The sequence below is a fragment of the Trichomycterus rosablanca genome, chromosome 12 (genome assembly GCF_030014385.1).
Source record: "Trichomycterus rosablanca isolate fTriRos1 chromosome 12, fTriRos1.hap1, whole genome shotgun sequence".
Taxonomy (NCBI): domain Eukaryota; kingdom Metazoa; phylum Chordata; class Actinopteri; order Siluriformes; family Trichomycteridae; genus Trichomycterus; species Trichomycterus rosablanca.
Window position 1 is genome coordinate 29,754,251 of NC_085999.1, and position 24,446 is coordinate 29,778,696.

At 40.0% G+C, this 24,446-nt stretch overlaps 1 protein-coding gene across 1 annotated transcript; it reads right to left on the reverse strand.

Annotated features, from left to right (window-relative positions):
- Nucleotides 1–8,338: 8,338 nt before the first annotated feature.
- On the reverse strand, nucleotides 8,339–23,408 carry LOC134324594 (ribosomal RNA processing protein 1 homolog B-like). The gene is made up of 16 exons (XM_063006488.1): nucleotides 23,269–23,408; nucleotides 22,814–22,896; nucleotides 21,564–21,621; nucleotides 20,917–21,002; nucleotides 19,793–19,854; nucleotides 19,547–19,676; nucleotides 18,350–18,414; nucleotides 17,772–17,983; nucleotides 16,970–17,073; nucleotides 16,797–16,894; nucleotides 16,671–16,690; nucleotides 15,444–15,599; nucleotides 12,598–13,814; nucleotides 11,511–11,678; nucleotides 9,956–10,022; nucleotides 8,339–8,878 (listed from the first exon to the last, which is right to left on the reverse strand). The coding sequence occupies exons 1-16, from the start codon at nucleotides 23,396–23,398 to the stop codon at nucleotides 8,703–8,705; spliced, it is 2,832 nt and encodes a 943-aa protein (XP_062862558.1). The 5' UTR covers nucleotides 23,399–23,408; the 3' UTR covers nucleotides 8,339–8,702.
- Nucleotides 23,409–24,446: the final 1,038 nt, after the last annotated feature.

The following is a 24,446-nucleotide window of genomic DNA, read 5'->3' on the forward strand; positions in this document are numbered from 1 at the left end:
TTTCATACGCACATTTGTCAGTTATTCATGTATTTGCTGTCTTAGCTAATAAAAGCTATCTATACTAGAATATGTAAACAGCTAGCAAGCAAATAGTATTGGACATATTTAAGATTCAAGAGCCTAATCTTTGGTTGTCTTTCAAAAGATCAGTAAATATGTTTTTGACTACAAACACTTACAAATGTCAGTAGTTTCTGTCAAATTCCATAGTAATTACATGAGTCATTTTTGACCCATGTTGTGCATTAGAAGTGTAGTGATACAAAAATGATTTTTATTACAAAAGCAAAAAATATAAAACTGAAATAAGGATTTGTGATGATCAAAAACAAGTTAATTGAAAAATTCATGGAAGCTTAAATGACGAAATTAATTTATTGCAAAGATATAGAAAATAAAAACTCAGTTGGGTCATTTTTGACCCAGGTTGTGCATCAAAGGGTTAAGTCCATGCCATGCCATTTTTCTCTCTATTTGATGTGTGGACACGACTCGTACCTGCCTCTCAGGAACAGGAGTTTTATAGGCTTCCTTTTCGTACTATCAGATGCTTACGGTCCAAAACAAGGCTACTTTCTCACACTCGAATGTTAAACGAACTCCAGACACACACTTGGTTGAAGAACGCGCGCACATGTACCAGTCTCGTGCTCAAAAGTAAAGAAATCAATTAATTAAATACAGCAAATGAACACTTTACTTATAGACGTCCACACACACCGCGTCCCTGTCCGTCCTCTGTAACAGAAATTCTGAGTGCTGCTTTAATCAGACAGGCAATCTCAATGCGCGCTCGTGACGCATCAGGACGCGCGCGCCAATGAGCGCGCCAAGTTCATTTGGACCCGCACAGGGTTGGACAAAAAAATACATATTATTATATTATACATAAATACTGAATTTATACAGTTACGTATTGTCACGAACGAGTTATACAGTTCATAAAAACTGAACTTTGTACAAATTGGGTTGGTATACAGTTACTGACTGTAGCCCATTGGTTGCTTATTTGTACAATCTGACACCCTTTGCACCCCGTTTACCAGTTAAAAGGGACCCCCAATGTCTTACTTATTACTATTACTCAAGTGATGGACCATTATCAGAACTGATGGTAAAATGTGTTATTCTGGTATGAGTGCATGGCTGGATTACTGACCGGGCCAGTGGGGCCAGTGCCCAGGGGCCCTTGAGGCCCTGGCCCAAAACATTTTGCGATGCCTATCAACATTTATGATACAGTATATTTTTATTTCCGAGGGCCCTTGTATTAGGGACCTTGACCCCAGGGCCTCTTGGGGGCCCTAGCCATGCTTTTGGGCCCTAGCCATGCTTTTGGGCCCCTTATGAAAATGGATGAGGCGTTGTGGCACTGCTCTGACTTCGACTTCTGGCTATTAGGGGTCCTAGGAAAGAGGGGGGCATATTTTTAGAGGGCCCTGGTTATGAGAGCCCCTACCAGGGGGCCCTAGAGAAGAGCAGGGCATACCATTAGAGGGCCCTTGATCACGAGGGCCCCTGCTATGGGGCCCTTGACTTCCATAGAAGTCGTTTACCATGGCTCCTTGACTTTCTAGGGACCTACAAATTGCCAGGCAAGCTACCATATTTCATATTTCATTCAGGATTAGGAAGCGCCAAAACCGCCTGAACTCACTGTCACTTCTGGCCATTGAATCAGATTTGGTCAGACAGCTTAATTTTGATGAATTAGTGGATGACTTTGCAAGAAAGAAGAGTAGAAAGAAACTTATATAAAATAGATTCTTGTGTTAGGGTTAGTTATTGACAGGTTGTTTAATGTATTAATTTATTTATGTTTTTTTGGGGGGCCCAGACTATCCTTAATCCGTCCTTGTATGAGTGTATCAGGTGCAGCAGTGTTGTTGGGATTTTAATGTACTGTTTAACTTACTAGCCTCTTTTTAAGGAACACAAGCCCATAGGACTCGTTATAGATGTAGAAGTTTTTCCTTTTACATGTGTGAATCTTTCTCTAGTGTTTTATCAGTGGACATTTTCTGATTGCTAGATACTGTTGGGGAAGGGGGGGGGGGGGGGGGTGGCACTGTTGCCTCACAGCAAGAAGGTCCTGGGTTCTGTTTTTCCTGTGTCTGTGTGGGTTTCCTCCAGCTCCGGTTTCCTCTCACAGTTCAAATACATGCAAGTGAGGTGAATTGGAGATACAAAATTGTCCATGACTGTGTTAGGCATTGAACTTGTGAAGTGATGAATCTTATGTAACGAGTAATGACCTGTTCTGTCATGAATGTAACCAAAGTGTATAAAACGTGACATTAAAATCCTAATAAATAAATAAATGAAAGATACTGCTGGTTTATATTTTTGGTTAGAGCTCTATAATCCTCCCAGCACTGATATTGTTTAAATATCCCAACAACACTGCTGCACCTGTTACACTTGTAAACATGTACAACACACACTGTCATGTCATTACGTGCTGAGAATGGTTCACCACCAAAACAGACAGGGCAACGGATGCACTACAGTCAGTAATTGTAAATCCACAAAGGTAATGTGCATGACAGGTGTAGCTTATAAATAAATCAGTAAATCTAAGGATCAGATAATTGTACCTAATAAAGTGCTGTGATTTTATTAATTAATTTATGCTAACTATTTGATATAATCATGAAATACCAGGCCCAAGATGAGATGATTATGAAGGGGGGACATCCAAAATTCATGTACATTTTTTAAAGATTCAACTTTTTACTCAAATGATGCTGATAATGAACACTAGCCCCCACTGTGTATGGTGGTGTTTTTTCCTTTACTTCATTTAAGTACAAGTCATGATTGTGATGTTTGACTGCTGGCTGGTTTCCCATTTAAAAGCACATCTGTATTCATACAGGAAGGTTGACAAAGGTTGGCATTATCTTTCAATCAGTTCTGCCTGTCATAAATGTTGGGAACTCTTCCATCCTATGCATACAAAACAATTGTATCAGAGATGTTCTTATCATACTCTTTTAACTCTGAACACATACACTTATAGATCAAAGCGACATGATCTGTATCAGAGTACATCCTGCTTTCTTTACTTTTAATCTTAATCTTAACCTTTTTCAAACCTGTGTACTTAGCTGTTAAAGCTTTTGCTAAACACGACCTGGGTTCCAAGCCACTTATTCAAATGTAGAATCCATAGATATTTTTCTAACGCTAATATTGATTTAGCATTCCTCAGGCACTAGTTCATCCTCAGTGGGTTCAGGAAAAAGGGGTTATTTTCGTGCCTTTGTAAGCTAATGGATACTTCTGGAAAAAAGCCCCATGGGGACTTTGATTGAACTACAGTACATTACCACCAAAACCTCTCAAGCATGAAAAAACCCCAGCAAGAGTGCAAAACAGCTCTTCTTCAGACTCAGTTGCATGTGTCAAGATCACAGCAGCTGTTTTTTCAGCTAAATCTGAGATACGTTTAATGAACAGGACATGACAAAATGGCTGGTTGTGACAGGTGCTCGCATATTTTTCATCATATAGTAGTGCATCTCCGTCCCAAATGGATTATTTACATCTGCAGGGTGCAGGTTGTGGAATTTTGACTGCGACATTATCAACTGTGTCAACCATCTACCACAGTCCCTTCAAAAACAAGGAAAAATTGAAATTCAACAGAGAAATGAACACTCTAGATACAATATTTGATTTGGACAAGCCTTGTTCCTACTGATTTTGGTGATTTAGCAGCTGCCAATAGGTGTATTCTTTCCTCGCTCCTTTCCTTCATGTACTAGAAGAGAGAAGTTAGAAATCAAGGAAAGGAAATGATGAATTAGGGGGAAACTCCATCCAACTTTGCTGCACCTACACCACAAGGATTCATAGTTGGAAACTGACTATACTGTCAAACAGATTAATTAAATATTATAAATATAACACAGCTTTGTTGTACCCATCACATTCAGAACAAGCACACACACAAAACAATGAAGTTGGAACAGAAATATGTTTTAAAACCATTCAATTATAACTGTGGACACCAGTTGTTGTGAAAGTGGAATTCTTCCATTATTACTTAAACACAATTTGGGCTCTCCATTGACATATACAGTGTTTCATAATGCTCCACAAATTTAAATGGGAGACAGGTCTGGTCTGCAGGCAGGCTAGTCTAGCAGGTGCACTCTGTTACCGTTAAGTCTCGCTATTCTCACGTGCAGAATATGGCCTTGGCAGTACCTTGCTGGTACAAGCAGGGATGTTTCTAAATAGATGTCATCTGGTTGGATGTATTCACAAACGTGCAATTTGCTCATACTATGACAGGCATTTGCTTTTGAACATCGCATTTACAACAATCAGGTTTGTCTTTTTCTTCTTTGACCCAGAAAATACAACTCCTATTATGTAAAAAAATTTAAACATTTGGACTCGCCACTTAGGTGGTGCAGAGTTAAAACACGCTAGCACACCGGAGCTGACATTTCGAACTTGTCGGTTTGAAACTCAGCCCTGCCATCCGACAGGCTGGGTGGCTACACGAACAACGATTGGCTGTTGTTCATACAGGGTGGGAGCTGGATAGGGAACTCCTCATAACTGATGCAATTATGACCTCTGCTGGCTGATTGATGGCACCTGCACAGAATCGAGGAATAATGCATTGTTCAGGGTGTGGCTCTCCGTACACAAAGCTGATCCACATATGACCTCACCTTATGCAGGTAAAAAGATGCAGTCGGCTACTGCACAAATGTCGGAGGGGGTGTGTGTCAGTCTCGCTCTCCTCAAACAAAAGTGGAGATCTGCATCGGTAAAGAGGAAGTGTAATGCAATCAGGTAATTGGATACGACCAGATTGGGAAGAAAATTGGACTCTGCAGACCACGATTTTATCTCAGTCTTTTCTATCAGTTCTCAGCTTGAGCACAAAGAGGTTGGCTGTGTTTCCAAACATTTATGGATGTTGCTCATATATGCTTAGTGTAGTAGTCTTAACTTGCCTTTGTAGATGCAGAGATGAACATGTTATATTTATTACAAAAAAGCAGTGCTGTGAGGGACCAAAAATCGTGACATGATCAAATATCTGAAAATAAAATCTATAAACTCATTCTAACTGTGCACTGAGAAACATTGTTCGTAAACATTTGGACCACTTCTGCTTCCAAACTTTGACCCAACTTTGCTTGTTGACAACTGAGGCTTTCATTGAATCATTTGTTTCAAATTCTACTCAATGAGTCATGTTAAAAAAATAGCATCTACCATTATTACCTACTTCAATGACTAGAAACACACAAAGGCCAAAGACCACAAGGAAGCCTATTACCCACACATTTTCAGTCATTTCCAAAGAAATCTATTGTAGCGCTCTGATGCATGCAGCTACAAATGGACCTCATTACAATGAAATGGGGACAAGAGATGAAATATTAGGAATGAAAGACCAAGACTGACTTCGCTGTTTGTTTGTCTTAAAAGTGGCAATAACAACCCTACCAACAATCAGGAAATAAATGCACCCTGAAAAAAGGTGCCATTCTATTTAAACTGTAGGAAAGTTCTGCTATAGAGCTTTTTCCATATTTTAAGAAGCATGTAATAGTTGTGTGGCGCTACCTGGATAAAAAAACTACAAACTATGGTGTTCTCTTCATCATCCTATATCCTACCCATGTACATAAACGGTGACATAAGAAAAAAAGCGCTTAGATTACCTCTGTTGAGCAGCCAGTCAAGGGGCAGAATACTGTTTCACAAGGGTAGAATAACTTTTTCCAAAATTAAAATGTTTTAAAAATGTATTGCCGGCACCCAGGTGGTGCAGCGGGATATTCCGCTAGCACATCAGCGCAGAGATTCTGATCTCCTCGGTTCGAAACTCGCCATTGCTCTAGCGGGCATAATTGGCAGTGCCTGCAGCAGACAATAATTGACTACCGTGTCTGCTAGGGCGGGATGACCAGACTATGCGGGTGGGGTCTTCTAACGTTTAACCCTGATTAGCAGATAGAGGCGCCTGTGCAGAAAGCATGGGTGAAAAAGAAAGTGTCCGCTAAGGACTGTGCACGGGTCGGAGGAGGCGTGAGCAGGAAATATACCCTCCTCAAATGCAATCAGGGATCCAGCACCAGAAGACAATTGACTATGCTAAATCGGGAGAAAAATGGGAGAAAATAGATAAATAAATAAGAAAAAAAAAAATGTACTGCCTTTAGTAATATTGCCCCAAAATGTGCAAGCACCTCTAAGCATTAATGACCAAAATATACCTCCATCTGGACACTACCTGTTTCAGCAACATACAACTGGTTACGTGCCAAGCAACGTTCTGCATGTGTGGCCTGCCTGCAGTCCAGATCTGAACTTCATTAGGAGAGGTGTAAACATACTTGGCAGAGAGGGCAGGTGGGAGCCTGGTCTCCTTTTAGCAGGTATGTACAGTAGTGTTCAAAAAAATAGCAGTGACTTTAAAAAAGTGAATAAAGCACAAAATCATTATAATAACTTTTATTTCCATAAATGCAAATGCACTGAAAATACTCCACTTTCAATTCTAAATCAAAACATTAACTAAATGTAGCCAGTTTGTGTTAATCCTTTACAGAAAGTTAAGAAAAATTAATATTAGGCTGTTCAAAAAAATAGCAGTGCCAGCATTTTTCTTTAAAAACAAAAAAAATGTATCTATAACATGAAAAAATGTTTGAGGTTTCACTTTACTTTAAATTACTGAACTAATATTCAGTGGCATAACAATTGTTTCCGAGATCTGTGTTGCATGGAGTCGACCAACTTCTGGCACCTCTGAACAGGTATTCCAGTCCAGGATGATTAGACTACATTCCACAGTTCTTCTGCAATTTTGGGTTTTGCCTCAAAAAAACGTGTTTCAGACATCAGAACACAAGTTCTCTCTGGGATTGAAGTCAGGGGATTGGGCTGGTCACTCTATTACCTCAATCTTGTTTGTCTGTAACCAAGATGTTTTGGGCCATTGTCATGTTGAAACACCCATTTTAAGGACATTTCTTCTTCGACATAGGGCAACATGATCTCAAGTATTCTGATATATTTAAATTGATCCATGATCCCTCGTATGTGATAAATAGGCGTAACACCATGGTATGAAAAACATCCTCATATCATCATTTTGTACCACCGTACTGTGGCTTGAATTCAGTGCTCGAGGGTCGTCTGACATACTGTCTACGGCCACTAGACCCAAAAAGAACAATTTTGCTTTCATCAGTCCACAACTGTTGAGCCATTTCTCTTTGGACCAGTCAATGTGTTCCTTGGCAAATTTGAACCCATTCAGGACACGTCTTTATCTTAACAACGGGACTTTGCAGGAGTTCTTGCTGGTAAATTGGCTTCACTTAATCATCTTCTGTACTTACTGGTAACTTCAGATGTTCCTTGATCTTTCTGGTGGTGATCATTGGCTGAGCCTTTGCCATTCTCTGATCCATTCGAACAGTAGTTCCACACTTCCTTCTGCGTCTTTCAGGTTTTGGTTGTCACTTTAAGGCATTTTAGCTGAGCAGCCAATAATTTGCTGCACTTCTCTGTATGTTTTTTCCCTCTACAATCAACTTTTTAATCAAAGTACGCTGTTCATCAGAACAATGTCTGGAACAACCCATTTTACCCAATATTTCAAAAGGAAATGAGCTATGACCAACCTGTGCAACATTTGCCCCCCTCCTACATTAAATAAGGGCCAAAATTGACACCCGTTCTTCTGCAGAATGAATGACTTCACCAATTGAACTCCTCACTGCTATTATTTTGAACAACCCCCTTTCAATCAATGCTTCAATTACTCAGAATGAGTGGGATGCATGTCCCAATTGTTGGGTTTGTTTTGTCTTCATTACTCTACTACACTTTCAAGTAAAATTTTTGCTAAGTAAAAACAGTGATTTATCAAGTTAATGGTGTTGGACTGCTATTTTTTTGAACACCACTGTATGGGTCAATTTGGTGTGTCCTATGCGAGCATCTTGTGTATATACATTGTTCCCATCGTTTTTTGGGGTATTGAACTTAATCAGCATTTATGGTAAGGTGGATATCATATGGTTTGTTGTTTGTATGCATTTCCCATTCTTTTTTGGCCAGAATTAAGTAGACACCCCTTAATTACTAAGTTCACATGTTTCAGAGTGAAAATTTGTGCCCATTCAGTCAGCATTTGTGGAGTGTATGTGGAATTTTTTTTCTCCAATAATAATATGGGGGTTCACTTACAAGTGTCCACACACTCCCCAGTATCTGTGCAGACTGTGTGACTGAATAGTAAACCTGTTTGGGCATCAAAACACTAAAACATGAGCCAGAATTTTGCCTGATGAATAGTGATCTTTAATAAAACTATGAAAGTCACAAAACCGGACAAAATTACAAAATTAATTTCGGTTGGTATCTCTTCACAAACTGAACGGCTCCAAATATTTTACAGACAACGGCTGAACAAAACCAAACAGCGTAGAAAGACACAATCAACTAAATGTCCACATTTGCCATGTTTATAAAAAGCAACTGACTTACTCAGTAGGTTGTAGGGTTTTGAACCTTAGATATTCAGGGAAGATTACATTTAGGAAATTTCCATAAAAAAAATCCATCATTTAAACCTGGCCATTCCAGAACGAGGCTCTAAACACCATTAATAAACAACAAACTGCAAAAATAATCAGACGCCTGATCTGCTGTTAAAAGAAATCTGCTGCCGTCGCTCTTCTCTTGGGTGCAGTTTTATTTCTCTTCACGGCTGGTGAAACCATGGGTGATTTCAGAACGCCCGATGCAGGCCTTTTTTTAGGATCAAAGGCCACCCGGGATGGTCCAACAGGACTTACCGACAAGCTTTTGTCTGTCTTCCTGAATTCTGTGTTGGAGAGAAAGAAGAGTTATAGGGTTTCAGGTTGGTTGCATTTATTCCTATGGCAAATTTTACAATAAATAATAGGGATGTCCCGATCCGATCTGGGCCGATCAAGGCATTTTTTAATTGATCGGAATCGGCTTTACTAAATCCGATCTTAATCCCGATCTTTTGTGTTACGTCAGCATGTCCGCTGTGTGGAAATACTTTAAATTGAAAAGTAAAACAAGTCCAACAGTGAAGTGTAACGTCTGCAGTGTGAGCGTTTCACGAGGCGGTGGGAGCAGAGCTGCGTTCATGTGTGAGAGTGTGTGTGAGTCAAGGATCACTCCGGTTTACAAAACAACGTAGTGATGCACTCGTTTAATAAAGAAATAAATGCACAGTATATTCACATATTGTCGGGAGCAGAACACTTTATTAACTTCTTCTGTTACGGTACCGAATAGCCGACAGTTGAGTCAAGCACGCTATTTCATGTTCTATGGAAGGCTTAAAGGGTCAAAACACACTCACTTCGTGTACAAACGTCCATCAAACCATTGTCACAATACAAGCACTTTAAGAACTGGCTTTCCTTCATAACAAAAGAGCCTTTCCATTTTATTTTGGTATTCAGGTTTTACTGTAATGCTTTTAAGTAACTTTTTTTTCTAATATTCAAGTTAAGCTGCTACACAGATTTCTGTTCATTTTTAGTGTATCACTGCATTAAACATTTTTTTTCTTTGAATGTAAAGTTTAAAGTAAAACTAATTCTCACTCATTTTGATTGATTTTGTAAAAATACAAAAACATTAAGCAATAGCTTGGATGCAGCATTTTTCCCTTCAGCACTGCAGAGCTATTTAGTTGTTAAACATATACACTGGATTAATTTGAATAATTGTAATGTACTTGAAGTGTGCACTGTGTGAACAGTATTATCTAGTTCTTATCTAGACAATATCTAGAAAATACAAGTATCGGTTTGAGAATCGGTATCGGATCGGGATCAAAATTAATAATCGGGATCGGTATCGGGAACAAAAAAACGTGATCGGGACATCCCTAATAAATAATAATATAATAATTACTCACCAGCGGTTTTATTGTTCCTGAGTCCAAAGGTGACCTTCTTTGTTTCTGATGTTGGAGTTTGGAATTTCTGAAATCAAGACATAATAACTTTTAATGTTGTTTTGTGCTCTAACTTGTTTTATACCTGGACATTTTATTAATTTAATGGTTAATTTTATGTGATAAGGATGCTGATTTAAGCCAATGTGTCATATCAAATCCGGATTGTGTTCGAGAAGGGTATATTTGCCTGCTTCACGCCCCTTTCGACACATGCACAGTCCTCAACCCCTTCTTTTTTTGCCCGTGCTGATTCGCACATGAGGCTCAACCACGTCTGCACAGGTGCCTCGGTCAGCTAACCAGGGTTCTTACACAGTGTTTGAAGACCCCACCCACTTAGTCTTGCTTTTTCCCACCTAGGAGACTCTGTGGCCAATTTTATCTGCTGCAGGCACTGCCAGGTGTGCTCGGTAGATGGCACCCAGTCGATCGGTAGAAGAGCTGAGATTCAAACCGGGGTGTTCAGAATCTCAGTGCTGATGTGCTAGCGGAATATCCCACTGTGCAACCTTGGCTCCTTTGATTCCTATATTTTATAGAGGTAGTAATTAGTGGTTAGGTTACTGAAGTTGAATTGAAATGTTAAGCGTTTGAATCCTGGCTCTGTCCACACGCCACTGCTGGGCCTTTGAGCAAGTCCCTTAAGTGTCTGGTTCTAGGGGTGCCTTCTAATGGCTGACCCTGCACTCCAACAAGCTGTGATATTCATAGAAAAAATTTATTCTACCCTATTTCTATTCAGATGTGTATATTAATAAGCTACGCTGTTAGGCCCACCCCTCAAATGCAATAATTTAATAATTATGCATGTTATGGTCAGGAATATATGAAATGTTGGGCTGATGGTATTCCCCCATAGTTCACATGTTGAATGCAGCAGATATGATCAGTGTAAAGACCTGAGTGACCTTAACAAAAACCAACTCACTATAGCAAAATGACTGGGTTGAAATTGCAAGGGGTGCTCACAGGCAGCTGTAGTAATTCCCCCCAAAAGTGGTCTGAGGACGAACAAGCCACAAACCATGACAGGTTCAAGGGGGGGCCAAGACTTATTGGTGCCAGAAGACATGAAGGCTGTGGCCATGCCATAAGACCCTTCTGTATATGGGGCTCATGCTTACTTTTTTACACTATCGTAAGGCCCTGCAAAAAGCATGCATGCATCGGAACTTAACATCTGTGCTATTTTTTAAGAAAAGTTAATGAAGATCCATATATTGTTAGAGATATGTGGGTCTCGCATGCAGTTGTGATGAAACACTGAGCATTAATAAGCTCAGGCATCTTCAAGCTAACCAATGACATTATAAGTGTCACCATACACACACTGTTCTTAGCCAGCTTTTGGCATTTCACATTCTGTGCACTTCGATAAATTATGTGACTATTTTTAGACAGTTTATTTGGCCTTAGTCTTCAGACTTATTGTTTCAGTTCACATCTGTGCATTCCCACTAAAAGAGTTCCTTTACAACCTAGTCCTAGTTTAAAACAGTAAGAGGGTCTGTACCTTGATGCCAGTCAGAGGTGTGCTGGGACTGCTTTTAGGTTTAGTTTTACAGAAGAGTGGTGTAGGAGGCTTCACCAGACCCTGAAAGGTAATCAAGTCTGATTTTGCCTTCTCTTTGTCCATCTTCAGTTTCTTCTTGGGTGTTACAAGAATGGAAACCTCGACGTCCTAGGGTAGAAAGTTAGAACATGAACATAAACAACAGGAACATGAGCGTTTTAGAAAATACACCGATCAGCCATAACATTAAAACCACCTACTTGTTTCTACACTCACTGTCCATTTTATCAGCTTAACTTACCATATAGAAGCACTTTGTTGTTCTACAATTACTGACTGTAGTCCATCTGTTTCTCTGCATGCTTTGTTAGCCCCCTTTCATGCTGTTCTTCAATGGTCAGGTCTCTCAAAGGACCACTACAGAGTAGGTATTATTTGGGTAGGTATTACTGCAGTGACACTGACATGGTGGTGGTGTGTTAATGTGTGTTGTGCTGGTATGAGTGGATAAGAAACAGCAGTGCTGCTGGAGTTTTTAAACACTGAGAATAGTCCACCAACCCAAAACATCCAGCCAACAGAACCCTGTGGGCAGCATCCTGTGACCACTGATGAATGTCTAGAAGCTGAGCAAATCAAACAGCAGCAATAGATGAGCGATCGTCTCTGACTTTACATCTACAAGGTGGACCAACTAGATAGGAGTGTCTAATAGAGTGGACAGTGAGTGGACATGGTATTTCAAAACTCCAGCAGCGCTGCTGTGTCTGATCCACTCATACCAGCATAACACACACTAAGACACCACCACCATGTCATTGTCACTGCAGTGCTGAGAATCATCCACCACCTAAATAATACCTGCTCTGTGGTGGTCCTGTACATTGACAAACAGGATGAAAGCAGGCTAAAAAAAAGAATGTAGAGAAACAGATGGACTACAGTCAGTAATTGTAGAACTACAAAGTGCTCCTATATGGTAAGTGGAGCTGATAAAATGGACAGTGAGTGTAGAAACAAGGAGGTGGTCATACTGTTATGGTTGATCAGTGTAAGTAAATAGTTAGCAGTAAAGACTGACACAAACCTTCTGTTTACTTATCTTCTTCTTAGTTTGTCCATCACTCTGAGCTGTTCCCGCCTCCTCCGTCTGCATCTTCCGTTTCTTTTTGGCTGTTTTCACATGATTGAGGGAACTGCAATCAACCGTGGACTCGCAGAGCTTGTCTGGTAGTTCAGCAATTTGCTCCTCAGCTGCAGCTTTCTGCTTCTTTGTGCTTTTGCTCTTCGGGACGGGTGATTCTGTAGCTTCTGTAGGCTGACACACTCCATTCACCAGACTCTGGGCAAAAGTCATTGCTTGGTTCTTCTGCGTTTTCTTCCTTTTCTTTGGGGTGGGGGTACAAGGCGGCTGTTCGAGCATGGCCGTCTGGGTTGTAGGAGCAGCTTCAAGCACTGTTCGTTCCTCAGTTTCGAGCTCGGATTCAGGCTCTATTAAAGAAACAGATTTCTTCTTCTTTTTTGCTTTCTTTACTGGTTTGGGTTCAGAGGATTTACCTACATCTGCTTCATCCACAACTGTGGGTTTACTACTGGCAGCAGCCTTCAGGCCGGCAGATGACTCGGTGACCTCTACATCTACCAAGAATTTTGATTTTTTCTTCTTCTTGTTTTTCTTTACCGATATTGAAGTTGGTTCATCAGCAGGGGTCTCCAGACTGTCCACACAGCTGTCCTGACATTCGGATTCTACTAGTTTCTTTATTTCTTCAGAGATAGAGCACAGCTTCTTGCTTTTCTTCTGCTTCTTCGTAGTGGTACTTGCTGCTACAACCTCCTCGCTTGCTTTTGCTTTGACACGTTCTGCACCATCCTGCTTAATCACCTCTCGGTCACTTTTACTGCCCAGGTCTTTATCAGATACAAGTGGACATTCAGACTCTACTTCCGTTAAGCTTAACTCCAATTTTTTGCTTTTTCTCTTCTTTTTGCCAGCACAACTGGCCTCCAACTGGCTTTGTGGGTCTGCTCTGTTATTTTGAAGCACTGGTGCACCATTAACTCTTTTAGCAGTCTGCAGTTGGTTGTGACATTTCTGATGGAGTTCTGAGTCATCCTCTGGTAGTGATTCCAGCTGTGTGCTTTCATCAGGCTTTTTCTTTTGATCCTGTGACGTTTCTGTGGGAGTTTGAGAGTCTAATTCAGGAGTACATTCTGCAGTTTGGTCATGTCCAGCACGTTTCTTCTTGCTCTTCTTTGTTTTCTTGATATTTTCGGTGGTATCATTAAGGGTTTCATTCTGATCTATAGAATGGGGAAGAGGGAGCAGAATGTTCAGCATTAGAGCCATATTTAACATGGATAATTCATTCATAAGACTTTTTACATCACATCATCTTCTAAAGTCTTCATAAACCAGACTTTAAAAAGTCACAAAGCTGTATTGAATGGTGTTGCTTGAATTTTTGCAATTCAAATAGGAACTACCTGTGTGGTCTCATCAGAGGATTTCACTCCTCTGGGTTAAATCCGGATGTAAGGTGTGAGATTACTCTTGCTTAGCAACCAGGATGTACTGAGGTAAAAAAATCTGTTTATCGCAAACCATCATTTGGAGCAGGAAAACACCTGGCCTACCAGTGACATGAGTGAGTCTCTAAGGTGCTACTGGCCAGACAAACTGCCCATATAGTGTATTGATTTTTATTTTATTAGGATTTTATCGTCATGTTTTACACACCTTGGTTGCATTCATGACAGTACAGGAAATTACTTGTTACACAAGATTCATCAGTTCAAGTTTTTAATGTCAAACACAGTCATGGACAATTGTGTATCTTCAATTCACCTCACTTGCATGTCCTTGGACTGTGAGAGGAAACAGGATCTCCCAGAGGAAACCCAGACAGACACGGAGAGAACATGCAGACTCCACACAGAAAGGACCTGGACCGCTCCACCTGGGAATCAAACCAGGACCTTCTTGCTGTGAGGTGACAAGGCTACCCACCAAGCCATGGTGTAAAGAAGCACCAGTGGCAGCACATGTGTTACAGAAGTAGGTGCTAATTTGTGGCCCTCTCTGTCCAGCATGGGTTAATGTGAGCTGCTGAGGAAATGTTGTAAAGAAGATCCTCTTCCAACACTTGCAGAGCTGTATCTTTTATTCCTAGAAAGTCTCAGCACATACAAAGGACACCAGTCCTGTTGTACACTTCTGCCACTCAATCAAACAGCAGGAGTTGCTGTGGTGAGACGGTAATTTCCTATTTGACCTTTTCTTCCTCGGTCATTTCCAATAGTGTCTGTTAAGCACCCGACATTGATAGGCTAGCATATTAGGCTGCTGCACCTTGGCTGTTTGCTTTACACACATTTGGTCTTGTTGCCACTTCTATAATAAAAAGTGAAACTTAGAAAGCATTTTGTAAATGCAATTTTGATGTAAAACAAGATGAACTGGTCCAGATGAAATCAGACAAGATGTAACCAGTGAGCCAATTGTAACCAATTGAACATCGCAAGCCATGCTTTTTTTTTTTTTTTTTACAATAGCTACATTATAAAATGGACATTTCTGAACTACTGAATAATAAACACCTTGAGTCTCAGTGGTGCTTAAAAGACAACTGCCCACTTGTGAGAAAAGAAACATCTGTATAGGGTTTCTTAAATGCAGCTGCACCAGTGACCCCTGCTGCTCAGTCAAGGCAATAGCACAAATAGTGGAGGAACATATTGGACATAGTGGGATCATCCACTAGGTGCAAATCCACTGCTTACATAAAAACAATTTTTTAGATGTTTCAGCCTGTGAGTCCAACTATTATTTAGGCCTTTGTAATTAGAAAGTTGCTAGTTCATTCCACACACCACCAAGTTGCTACTGCTGGGTAAGCATGGTTAAAACATAGTTAAAAAAAAACTTCCAACCTTTGGTGTCCTTGGTTGAAGTTTCCTCCTCATTCATTTTTTTCAAATGTTTTCTCTTCTTCTTCTTCTTCTTTTTCTTATTCTCAGGAAACAACTCATCATCCGAGCTGTCACTCAGGTCATCCTCCTCCTGCTGCTGATCCTGCGGGAAAATACCTGTACACATGACAGAACACAGAGTTAGTAAGGAAAGCTATTCATCTAAACAACAATTCAAAATCTCCCTCGCTCCAAAGGAAATTGTGTCTCGTAAACCCCATTTACAGAAGTTAGGAAATTTAAAATCCAATAAAACAAAATTGATTTGTTTTTTTCTTTTATTTAACTGACGAAAGTATAAAAATGTGAAATAATATACTATAAGCAGGTGAACAGAAAAAGGATTCACCAAAGCCTCAGTCTTTGCAAGCACCACTGAGTAAAGAATTATTACTCAGTTCATTAAGAACATTTCTCAAAGCAAGATTACAAGTGAATTTACGTATTTCACCTTCTACTGTACACAATATTGTGAAAACATTTAGGTAACCCAGAGAAATCTCAGTGCATGTAGGGCAAGCTTAAAAACCACCGTTAAAATGTGCCTGCGTCTTGATCTGTCCCATATTGAAAATATATGGCACATAATGAAGAAGAGAATCAGACAACTGCGACCTGGACTGTTGAGCAGCTGAAGTCTCTACCTGTGAAACTGCCAACAACTAGTATCCTCAGTTTGAGAATGCTGCAGAGATCAAATTATAAATCTGTTTATTTTACTTGAAATATTTTCTTTGTACTTGTGTCAGTTAATTAAAGGTTCAAGAGAACAAAAAAAATCATAAATTATTGTTTTGACTGTGCTTTACAAAAATGTCCCAACTCTACCGAAAACAGGATTTGTGCCAACTTCTATGGCAGTATAGTCAAAAAGTAGAAGTGGCCCATTGTTTGCAGCTATTAAAATACAATACAAACAATACAGTCAATAGAGCCTATCATTAGCAGTTGGCAATGGGCGCCTGAAACATCTGAACTTAGGGATTAGAAGGGGTGTCAAATGTTTTCATCATATAGTGTAAATAATACAAATACAGCTTCAAACAATGACGACTACTGATTTGTGACTGCTGTCTCAAGATAACACAATGTTATCTGTGAGTTGACCAAAGCCATGTCTTTATTGCACTCAAAGTCCTTGTAGCATCTTTAACAAAGAATGTGTTTAGTTATATAATGGTCTCTTACCTTCCTTTAGGTTCCGGTATCTTCAATTGAAAACATCAAAAAGAGAAGGAAAAAAAGAAGTTAGTCAAGAAGTACCAATAAAAATCATTATTTGCATTTTGGTGTGACACTGCAAAAAAAACCTACATCTTTACCAAGCTGTACATCTTTGTGCGATTGAAGTTCCTTGTATTTGAGCGGCTGGCCAACTCAAAAAGTCGCTCAGCTATCTCACTATAATCAAACTGCAACAGGAGAAAACATTATTAATTTTCTTTCTTAAAGAGAAGCAAAAGTCTTGTGGTCCAAGATTCACTCACCTGAAGGACGGGACCAATTTCTTCAGCCTCCAAGTTATCGTCGTCGTTTAAGCCCAAGTCATCTTCAGAATCCTCCTTGATGTCTTCCTTCACCTCGGAGATGCCTGATGCAATGGCAGAGTGCAAAAGAAAAATGTTCATATGAAAAGGCAAACAAATAATTCGAAAAATGAGCAGCGTGTGATAGGGTTGCAAAAAAAAAGGTCATTTTTTTAAATTACCTGAAACTATTGTAAAGCCGGTTTCACACCTGTACATTGACTGGGCATTTACTGGGCTGGGGGTAAGTGTGAGTGCATCCCAAAGTCAAAATGTTTTGGTAGGCCGAGTGCAATTTACTCGCTCAAGACCCAATTCAGTTCTCAAGTAATTAGTAGTGGGCTTGTGCATGAGAAGCTGATACATTACTGAGTAGGACATGCTCACACCAATGATAGCTGATTCACTATGCAAGCAACTCATGAAAAAGGCCATGATCAGGGGCCCCAACAGTGGCAACTTGGGGGAGAGGCTTTAACAAGCGACCTAATTACTAGTCTAGCAACGTCTTGTATTGCATTAATGGGAAAGATGCCATCAATTGTGCAGCCCTAGTGGACAGTACTAATTTATCAATAAACTATCAAGATGATCCAGTACTAGCATCTTACTGATATTGTGTTTTGTACCATTGCACATATCCAGCTCATTTATTTAGCTAATTTATGACCCTAATTTGCAAAACTAGGAGGGGCCCAAAATTTCTTTACAGTAACAGAACCAGTATTTCTCTTGTAGTTCATTGGGTCAGCACTTTACTTACCATTAACCTTCTTTCCCTTAGACATCTTTGATGCTTTGCTCTTCCACTCTTCTTGCAATTCAATTTCCTCCTCATCCTCAGAGGCTTGCCCAGAGTCTGAATCTTCTGCTTTCCCCTGCTGAAGCTCTTTTATCAAGTCCTCAATGGCAAAGGGTGCCTGATCTATGATGGTCCTGAAGATGTTCTTGCTGATGGAGATTAACAACAAGCGACTGGAAGAGAGAAAGAACTGGTCATGGTCATTGACTGGACAAGTTAGAAGTATGTTGCACCTACACCAGGTCCAACCAACTTCCAAACACTTCTTAACGACAGCTTCTCATTTGAGTAAGTGAAGGTTGGAGGAGGAACAGTACAGCACTATAAAAATTGCCTCAATTGCTACAAACAGTGCTGTGCTGTGAAAAGTATTTAGCACTCCAGATTTTTTTGTTTATATTTCTGATCACCACATGTAACTGTTTCAAATTTTAAAATGTAATGGTATGTCACCTATAATGCAGATGGACTCCCAAGACATTTTACACAAACAGTCTTCACAGATATTTCAGTTAAAAGGGTAATAATGAGTAACTTACTCTTTGGTTTTGGCCATAGTTTTGCAAAAAGGGTCGATGAAGGTCAGATTCTGTTTTGCCGTCAGCTGCAAGAAAGAATCAGGACATTAAAATCTAACAAAACTAATAATGATTAAAAGCAAGATAACAGTATTCTAATTTATTTATCAAGATGTTTTATGCTGTGTTTACACAACGGTTATATTCACTGCAGGAAAGGTACGCCATTTTCAGATTTCCGTTTACAGTCTTAGTCAAGTGTCGTTCCTTAGATTTTTATTTATTTATTTTTTTAAGAACAATTTTCCCAAAAATCTTGAGAACTGTTTTCATTTGGGTTTGATTAAAGATTTTTCTCATAGTGTTTGATTTTGCAATAGACTGTCGCTGCTGTAAGTACTATGACATTTAGTTAGTACGTTTGACTGAAATCCTTCCGCGGACACCAAATCTTGTGGAAAGCTGTCCCAGAAGGTAACAGAGTGGGGGAGCTTCCCTCTTGCAAGATATGTGTGTTTTAACCGTGTGTGTCCTATGCGGCATCTGGTGTAAACCACATGATCAATATGTTTTTACTGTGGTGGGGGGAATGTCCGGACATTTTTCATAAAGTTTAATTTCGCTGTGTATGTTCTATTTGCCACAGATTTTTAATGTAGTTTACAGTCTATCGTATGCTCTACTGTTGTGCTTCTTGCTAATCTGTCGGCCTTTTTATTGCCAGCAATGCCCCAGTGTCCCGTAACAGTGTTCTATTCTGTCATGTAATATAGTGAGAGGACATGCACACTTGGGCATCTGACTGAGCTTGTTAAAGATCCTATTCCAAAACCATTGGCAAAAATATGGAGTTTGCTTACCGGCTTTGGACAAAATTTTGTATCAGTGGATGTTTGTATCCAGCTCTAATACTGTACACATGGGCTTGGTCAGAAATCAATATTCCAATTTATGCCAAAAGGGTTTAACATGGTTAAGGTAAGTGCTCTGTGAAGGCCACAAGAATTTTTAATGCCACATGAATGGCTAATTGAGAAACATATGCATTTACAGCAATTATGACCATATACAATCCAAGCAATCAAGGATTAAGAGGCCAGCAGTGGCAACCTGGCAGATGTAGGGCTTAAACCATAATAGAGTGGCCAGTATGCATTTCACAACTGTTAAATACACCTTATAAACTCTACATAAAGATGTTTTACCATACGCTCTTACCTCATCAGCGCCAACAGAGGCCAACTCGGTCATGTAAAGATCCAGAATGTGCAGCATCATTCCGTTTGGCACATGGTCAGTGGTCTGCAAGAGCTGTACTGTGAAGACCTCTAAAAACTTATTGACCACACTATTAAAAACAAAAGGAATGAAAGTTAAGGGAACCCATGAAAGGACCTGCTCAAAGAACATGACAAGAACAAGAAAGTGTACAATTTTCTAAGGTACCCAAAAAGATTACAATACCTTAAGTCCCAGTTGTTCTTCTTTAGAAGCACGAAGATCTGTCTGAACATGAAGCGAACCAGCTTTAAAAAAAAAGAAAAGAAAAAAACAAGGTAAGTCACAACTAAATACAACAAGTAACAATGGCATGGCCCTTTGAGGCATTGACACATGAACTCTGAAAGTGTCCTGTGATATCTGGACATTTATGGATATTTCCCCAACCGTTCCTGAACAATTTGTGGCAGGACGCATTATCCTGCTGAAAGAGGCCACTGCCATTAGGGAATATCATTGCCATAAAGGTCTCCAAGAACATTGCGACAGCTGGTACAAAATAATATTAAAAAAAAAAGGCAAAATCCATATAAATTACCCAGAGCATCACAGTGCCTCTGCCAGCCTGGCTTCTTTCCACAGTGTATCAGTTCCCTAATTAAGCAACACACTGGCAAGGAACTTGTGGGGTGTTCCCGGTCTGCAGTGGTCAGTATCTGTCAAGTGGTCCAAGGAACGAACAGTGGTAAACCGGCGACAGAGTCATGGGCAGCCAAGGCAGCAAAAGGGGGACCAAAACAATATTAGGAAGGTGGTCATAATGTTATGCCTCATCGGTGTATATATGACAAATAAAGGCACTCTTATTCTTGAAACTTCAAAGAACTGACTGTTTACCTGCTGCTTAATACTGTATATATCCAACCCCAACAGGTGCCATTGTAAAGAGGTTCAATGTAATTCACTTCACCATTTCGTCATTTTAATGTTACAGCTGATTCATGTATTTGCATTTTGGCTGTTTTAAATGCACTAATAGGTACATTTGTAATTTCTTTTAAATATAATGAGATGCAGATTTAGGTCCTTATTTATGCTGGATGTTTTATTCAATTTTCATAAACCACTTTAACCTGGTCAGGGTTGTGAAAGGTTTTGTTCCGCCAGAAAACACTAAGTGCAAGGCAGGCCACCAATCCATCACAAGGCTTTAGCCATCCCCCCTCTCAGACACAGCCAATCATATCTGTGTAGACGCCCAGCTGGCCGAGATTTGATCCCTGATCTATATGTGTAAAGCATTAAAAATTATAATAGCAAAGTTCACATTAAAGTTTAACAGCTGATTTATCATTTCATTCACAAACCTGAAAAAATTTATCCATGCGAAGTCTGTCGATGCCATTCCATTCTCTCTTCAGAGTCTGGAGAAAGCTTTCAAAATACAGCAGCTCTGCAGTTTTTTCATGGAGAGACAGAGAAAGGGTTACAAATAATGACAAGGCTGGTTTTGTCAGCATGTCCAGTATGAATTTACAGCATCTGGAACAACATACTACATGCAAAAATCTATACTGATCCTCATACTGTGAAACAAGTTGCAAAAGAGGTTCCTACATGCACTTTGTATTTACACTTCTGGAGACTGTAAGCATGTGGCCGATTGGTGCTCATAGATCAAACCTGGTTGCCATTATTCCTGCCATTACAATTTAATTCTATTAGATTCTGCAGTACAATATTGTTAAAGTACTGACCTAAAAAGTGAAGTAACAAGATTAACTTTGATTTTAAACAGAAAGATGGTTCACAAATCATATGGGCATGATTACATGCAAAGATTTTCTCTAATCTGATTGGATTTATTCTGATTATAAATTAACAATTAACATGCACGTTACAAGTAATCCAATTCAAAATGACGTGAATGATACGTACCACTTAATATACGCGTTACCATGATAACAAGCATCATGTGAGGATCAAAAAATATATAAAAGCAAAAAACACTTACGACTGTCTGTTGTGTGGAAGCTTTGGGTCAGTCCAGAGATTCTGTCTGAAAGTTCCTCCTAAAAGCAAAGATACACCGTAAAATACAAAATATAACTTTTTATACAAATTCCACAATTTAGTCATTTCCAATCCTGCATTACAGGTCAAGGAGGGCCGCGGACTAGACCATTCCCTTTTTACAGGGGTGAAGTTGCCCGATTCTTTCAGACCAGCAAGAAGTAGATGCTCATAGTGACATACAGCATACAGAATCACGCTGTGCCATATAAGATAAGATAAGATTCCTTTATTGGTCCCCATGGGGGAAATTCGAGTGTTACAGCAGCTCCAGTACAGTGTAAGTACAGTAAATAGAGTGGAATAAAATAAAAATAAGAAAATTATAAAAAAAATATTCACTATGAGATGCAATTACTATTATACAACAGTATGGCAATTACAACTATATAATAAAACACTATATATTCTATATGTACATATATACATGTGTGTATAATGAAATGAGTCCAGTGCTGAGAAAAGGGTAGGGGGATCTTGAGTTATTGTGGGGGGGGGGGGGGGGGGGGGGTAGCATATTTGACCTCTGAGGATCTATTTTTAATATATTAATTTAGACACATCTGATTCCTCATGCATTGTCATCCTCAACCATACCGGACAGCCATGTCAGTCAATGCTCCCTCCAGCATGTGAAGACATTGGGCTTTTTTTGCCAGTCAGCCGTCAAAGAGGTGACACCCCATCTCTTAACATTATACTGTACTAAGGAACCACCAACTGAGCCAAAAATGGTCCTGTGATTAAAAACTGACACCAATGTAAGACTAGACCAAGGGTGGCCCAACATATAAAAATGGGCCAGTAAGAACACAGGTTTTCAAAACAACCAGGCAGAAACTTTACAAGGTGCAACTTGGGCATTTGAAGACCAAGACTAGCTGATACAACAGGTGGAATTAGATGTGTTTGAGCTTGGTTGGTATGAGCCACATGTATGGTGCCTAACTGGCCCTTCGTGGAGAAGATCAGACACCTCTGGTCTTGAGAAATTCTCTGAAGACTTCTCATATTTAACAAATCCTGCTGGACCTAAACTTTGGATACCTTAGGAGGACAAATTTTCTTGCATTTCTTCATGATTGCTTCATAACCACCTTGGTAAATCTTTTTCTCTGCTTCCATCACTGCAGGTCTGACATTACAGACAATGGGTAAATGTAGAACACAGCATTTTGTCAACAGTTTTACCTGCAAAAGTGGTTTGTCCTGCATCCATAAGCAGTAGAAAAGCCCCTTCCATATTTTCAGCAAGTCTTCACTGGTAAAACCACCTGAAAGTGTAAGGGGAAAAAAGTGAGGAAACGGTTACTGGAACCAGTAAATCAGAGGTAGAATCCACAAACTATTAGACTTTTAGGTAGATGGAGATTGCACTGCATGTGGTGCATCAGGAGTAACTTCTAAACCATTTTAATGGCTACATCAACGTGGCGCCGATTGGAAATCAATGGGATTGAGCTGCACTAAGATACCAATCTAGTCATCACCAAAATAACAAGAATAATTATTTTACTATGATTATAGTTTACTCGTTTTGTGTTGATCACTGTATAATCGACAGTTTGCAAGCCAGCTAAATCCCTCACACGCTTCCTCAGGCTGCTACAACTGCTAGATAAACATAAACTTGGACTTAAATTTACCTTCGATGTGTTGAGATCGGAGATTAATATATTTTCTTAGTGCCTTTAACGCGTTAGTCCGAACCGGTTTCTCATTCGAAGCCAATCTCTGAGCGAGAACAATTTCTGGCTCCTGTGCTACTGGTGCCATGTTTGTACTTTTTCACGTGGGACACATCTGCTTCGGCGTACCTTTTTTCCCCACCCGTTTTCCCTTAATGCCCGCCTTCTGCACTACAATTGGCCAGAATTTCACAAAAGAAACGTTCTATTGGTGGAACCAAATACGAAATGGACTGCCAACCAATCGTATTGCAGAAGGCGGAATTGGGTAGTAAAGATATTTTCTAGAAGCTCAGCAAGCCTGGCGCTTCTACAGCGCACTAATATGACGCATTGGGTTCAAACGTTACCAGTTTGTGCCACCAGGGTGCGGAGTGGTCTCACTTCAAATACAGTACAACGAACACCAAATGGGCCAAGCTTATAATTTTTATTTTCATTGTCTTCAACTGCTTTATCCTAATCAGGGTCGCGGCGAGTGTGGTTCCACTGGGACACAATAGGCGCATGGCAGGAATAGCCTGGACAGGTCACCCATCCTTCAGAGGGTTTTGGTTAACCCCCCATTCTCAGACATACCCAACCTTGTCTCTGTCGATGCCCAGCCGGCTGATAGCACCTGCTCAAATTCTAACCCAATCTCAGAAGTGGTTGGCTAGGCTAGAGTAACAGACCACTGTGCCACCTGATTGCCCCAAGCTTATAACAGTAGTCCTATTGAAGAGCTGCAGTTTAAAGAGTTACAGACTCAGGAGCTTTTCTTTCATTTTTGAATGCTTTGGCAACACTGTACCATATACACTGATCAGCCATATTCTCATATTTTCATTCTCAGCACTGCAGTGACACTGACATGGTGGTGGTGTGTTAGTGTGTGTTGTGCTAGTATGAGTGGATCAGACACAGCAGCGCTCCTGGAGTTTTTAAATACTGTGTCTACTCATTGTCCACTCTATTAGACACTCCTACCTAGTTGGTTCACCTTGTAGATGTAAAGTCAGAGACGATCGCTCATCTATTGCTGCTGTTTGAGTTGGTCATCTTCTAGACATTCATCAGTGGTCACAGGACACTGATATTTTTGGTTGGTGGACTATTCTCAGTCCAGCAGTGACAGTGAGGTGTTTAAAAACTCC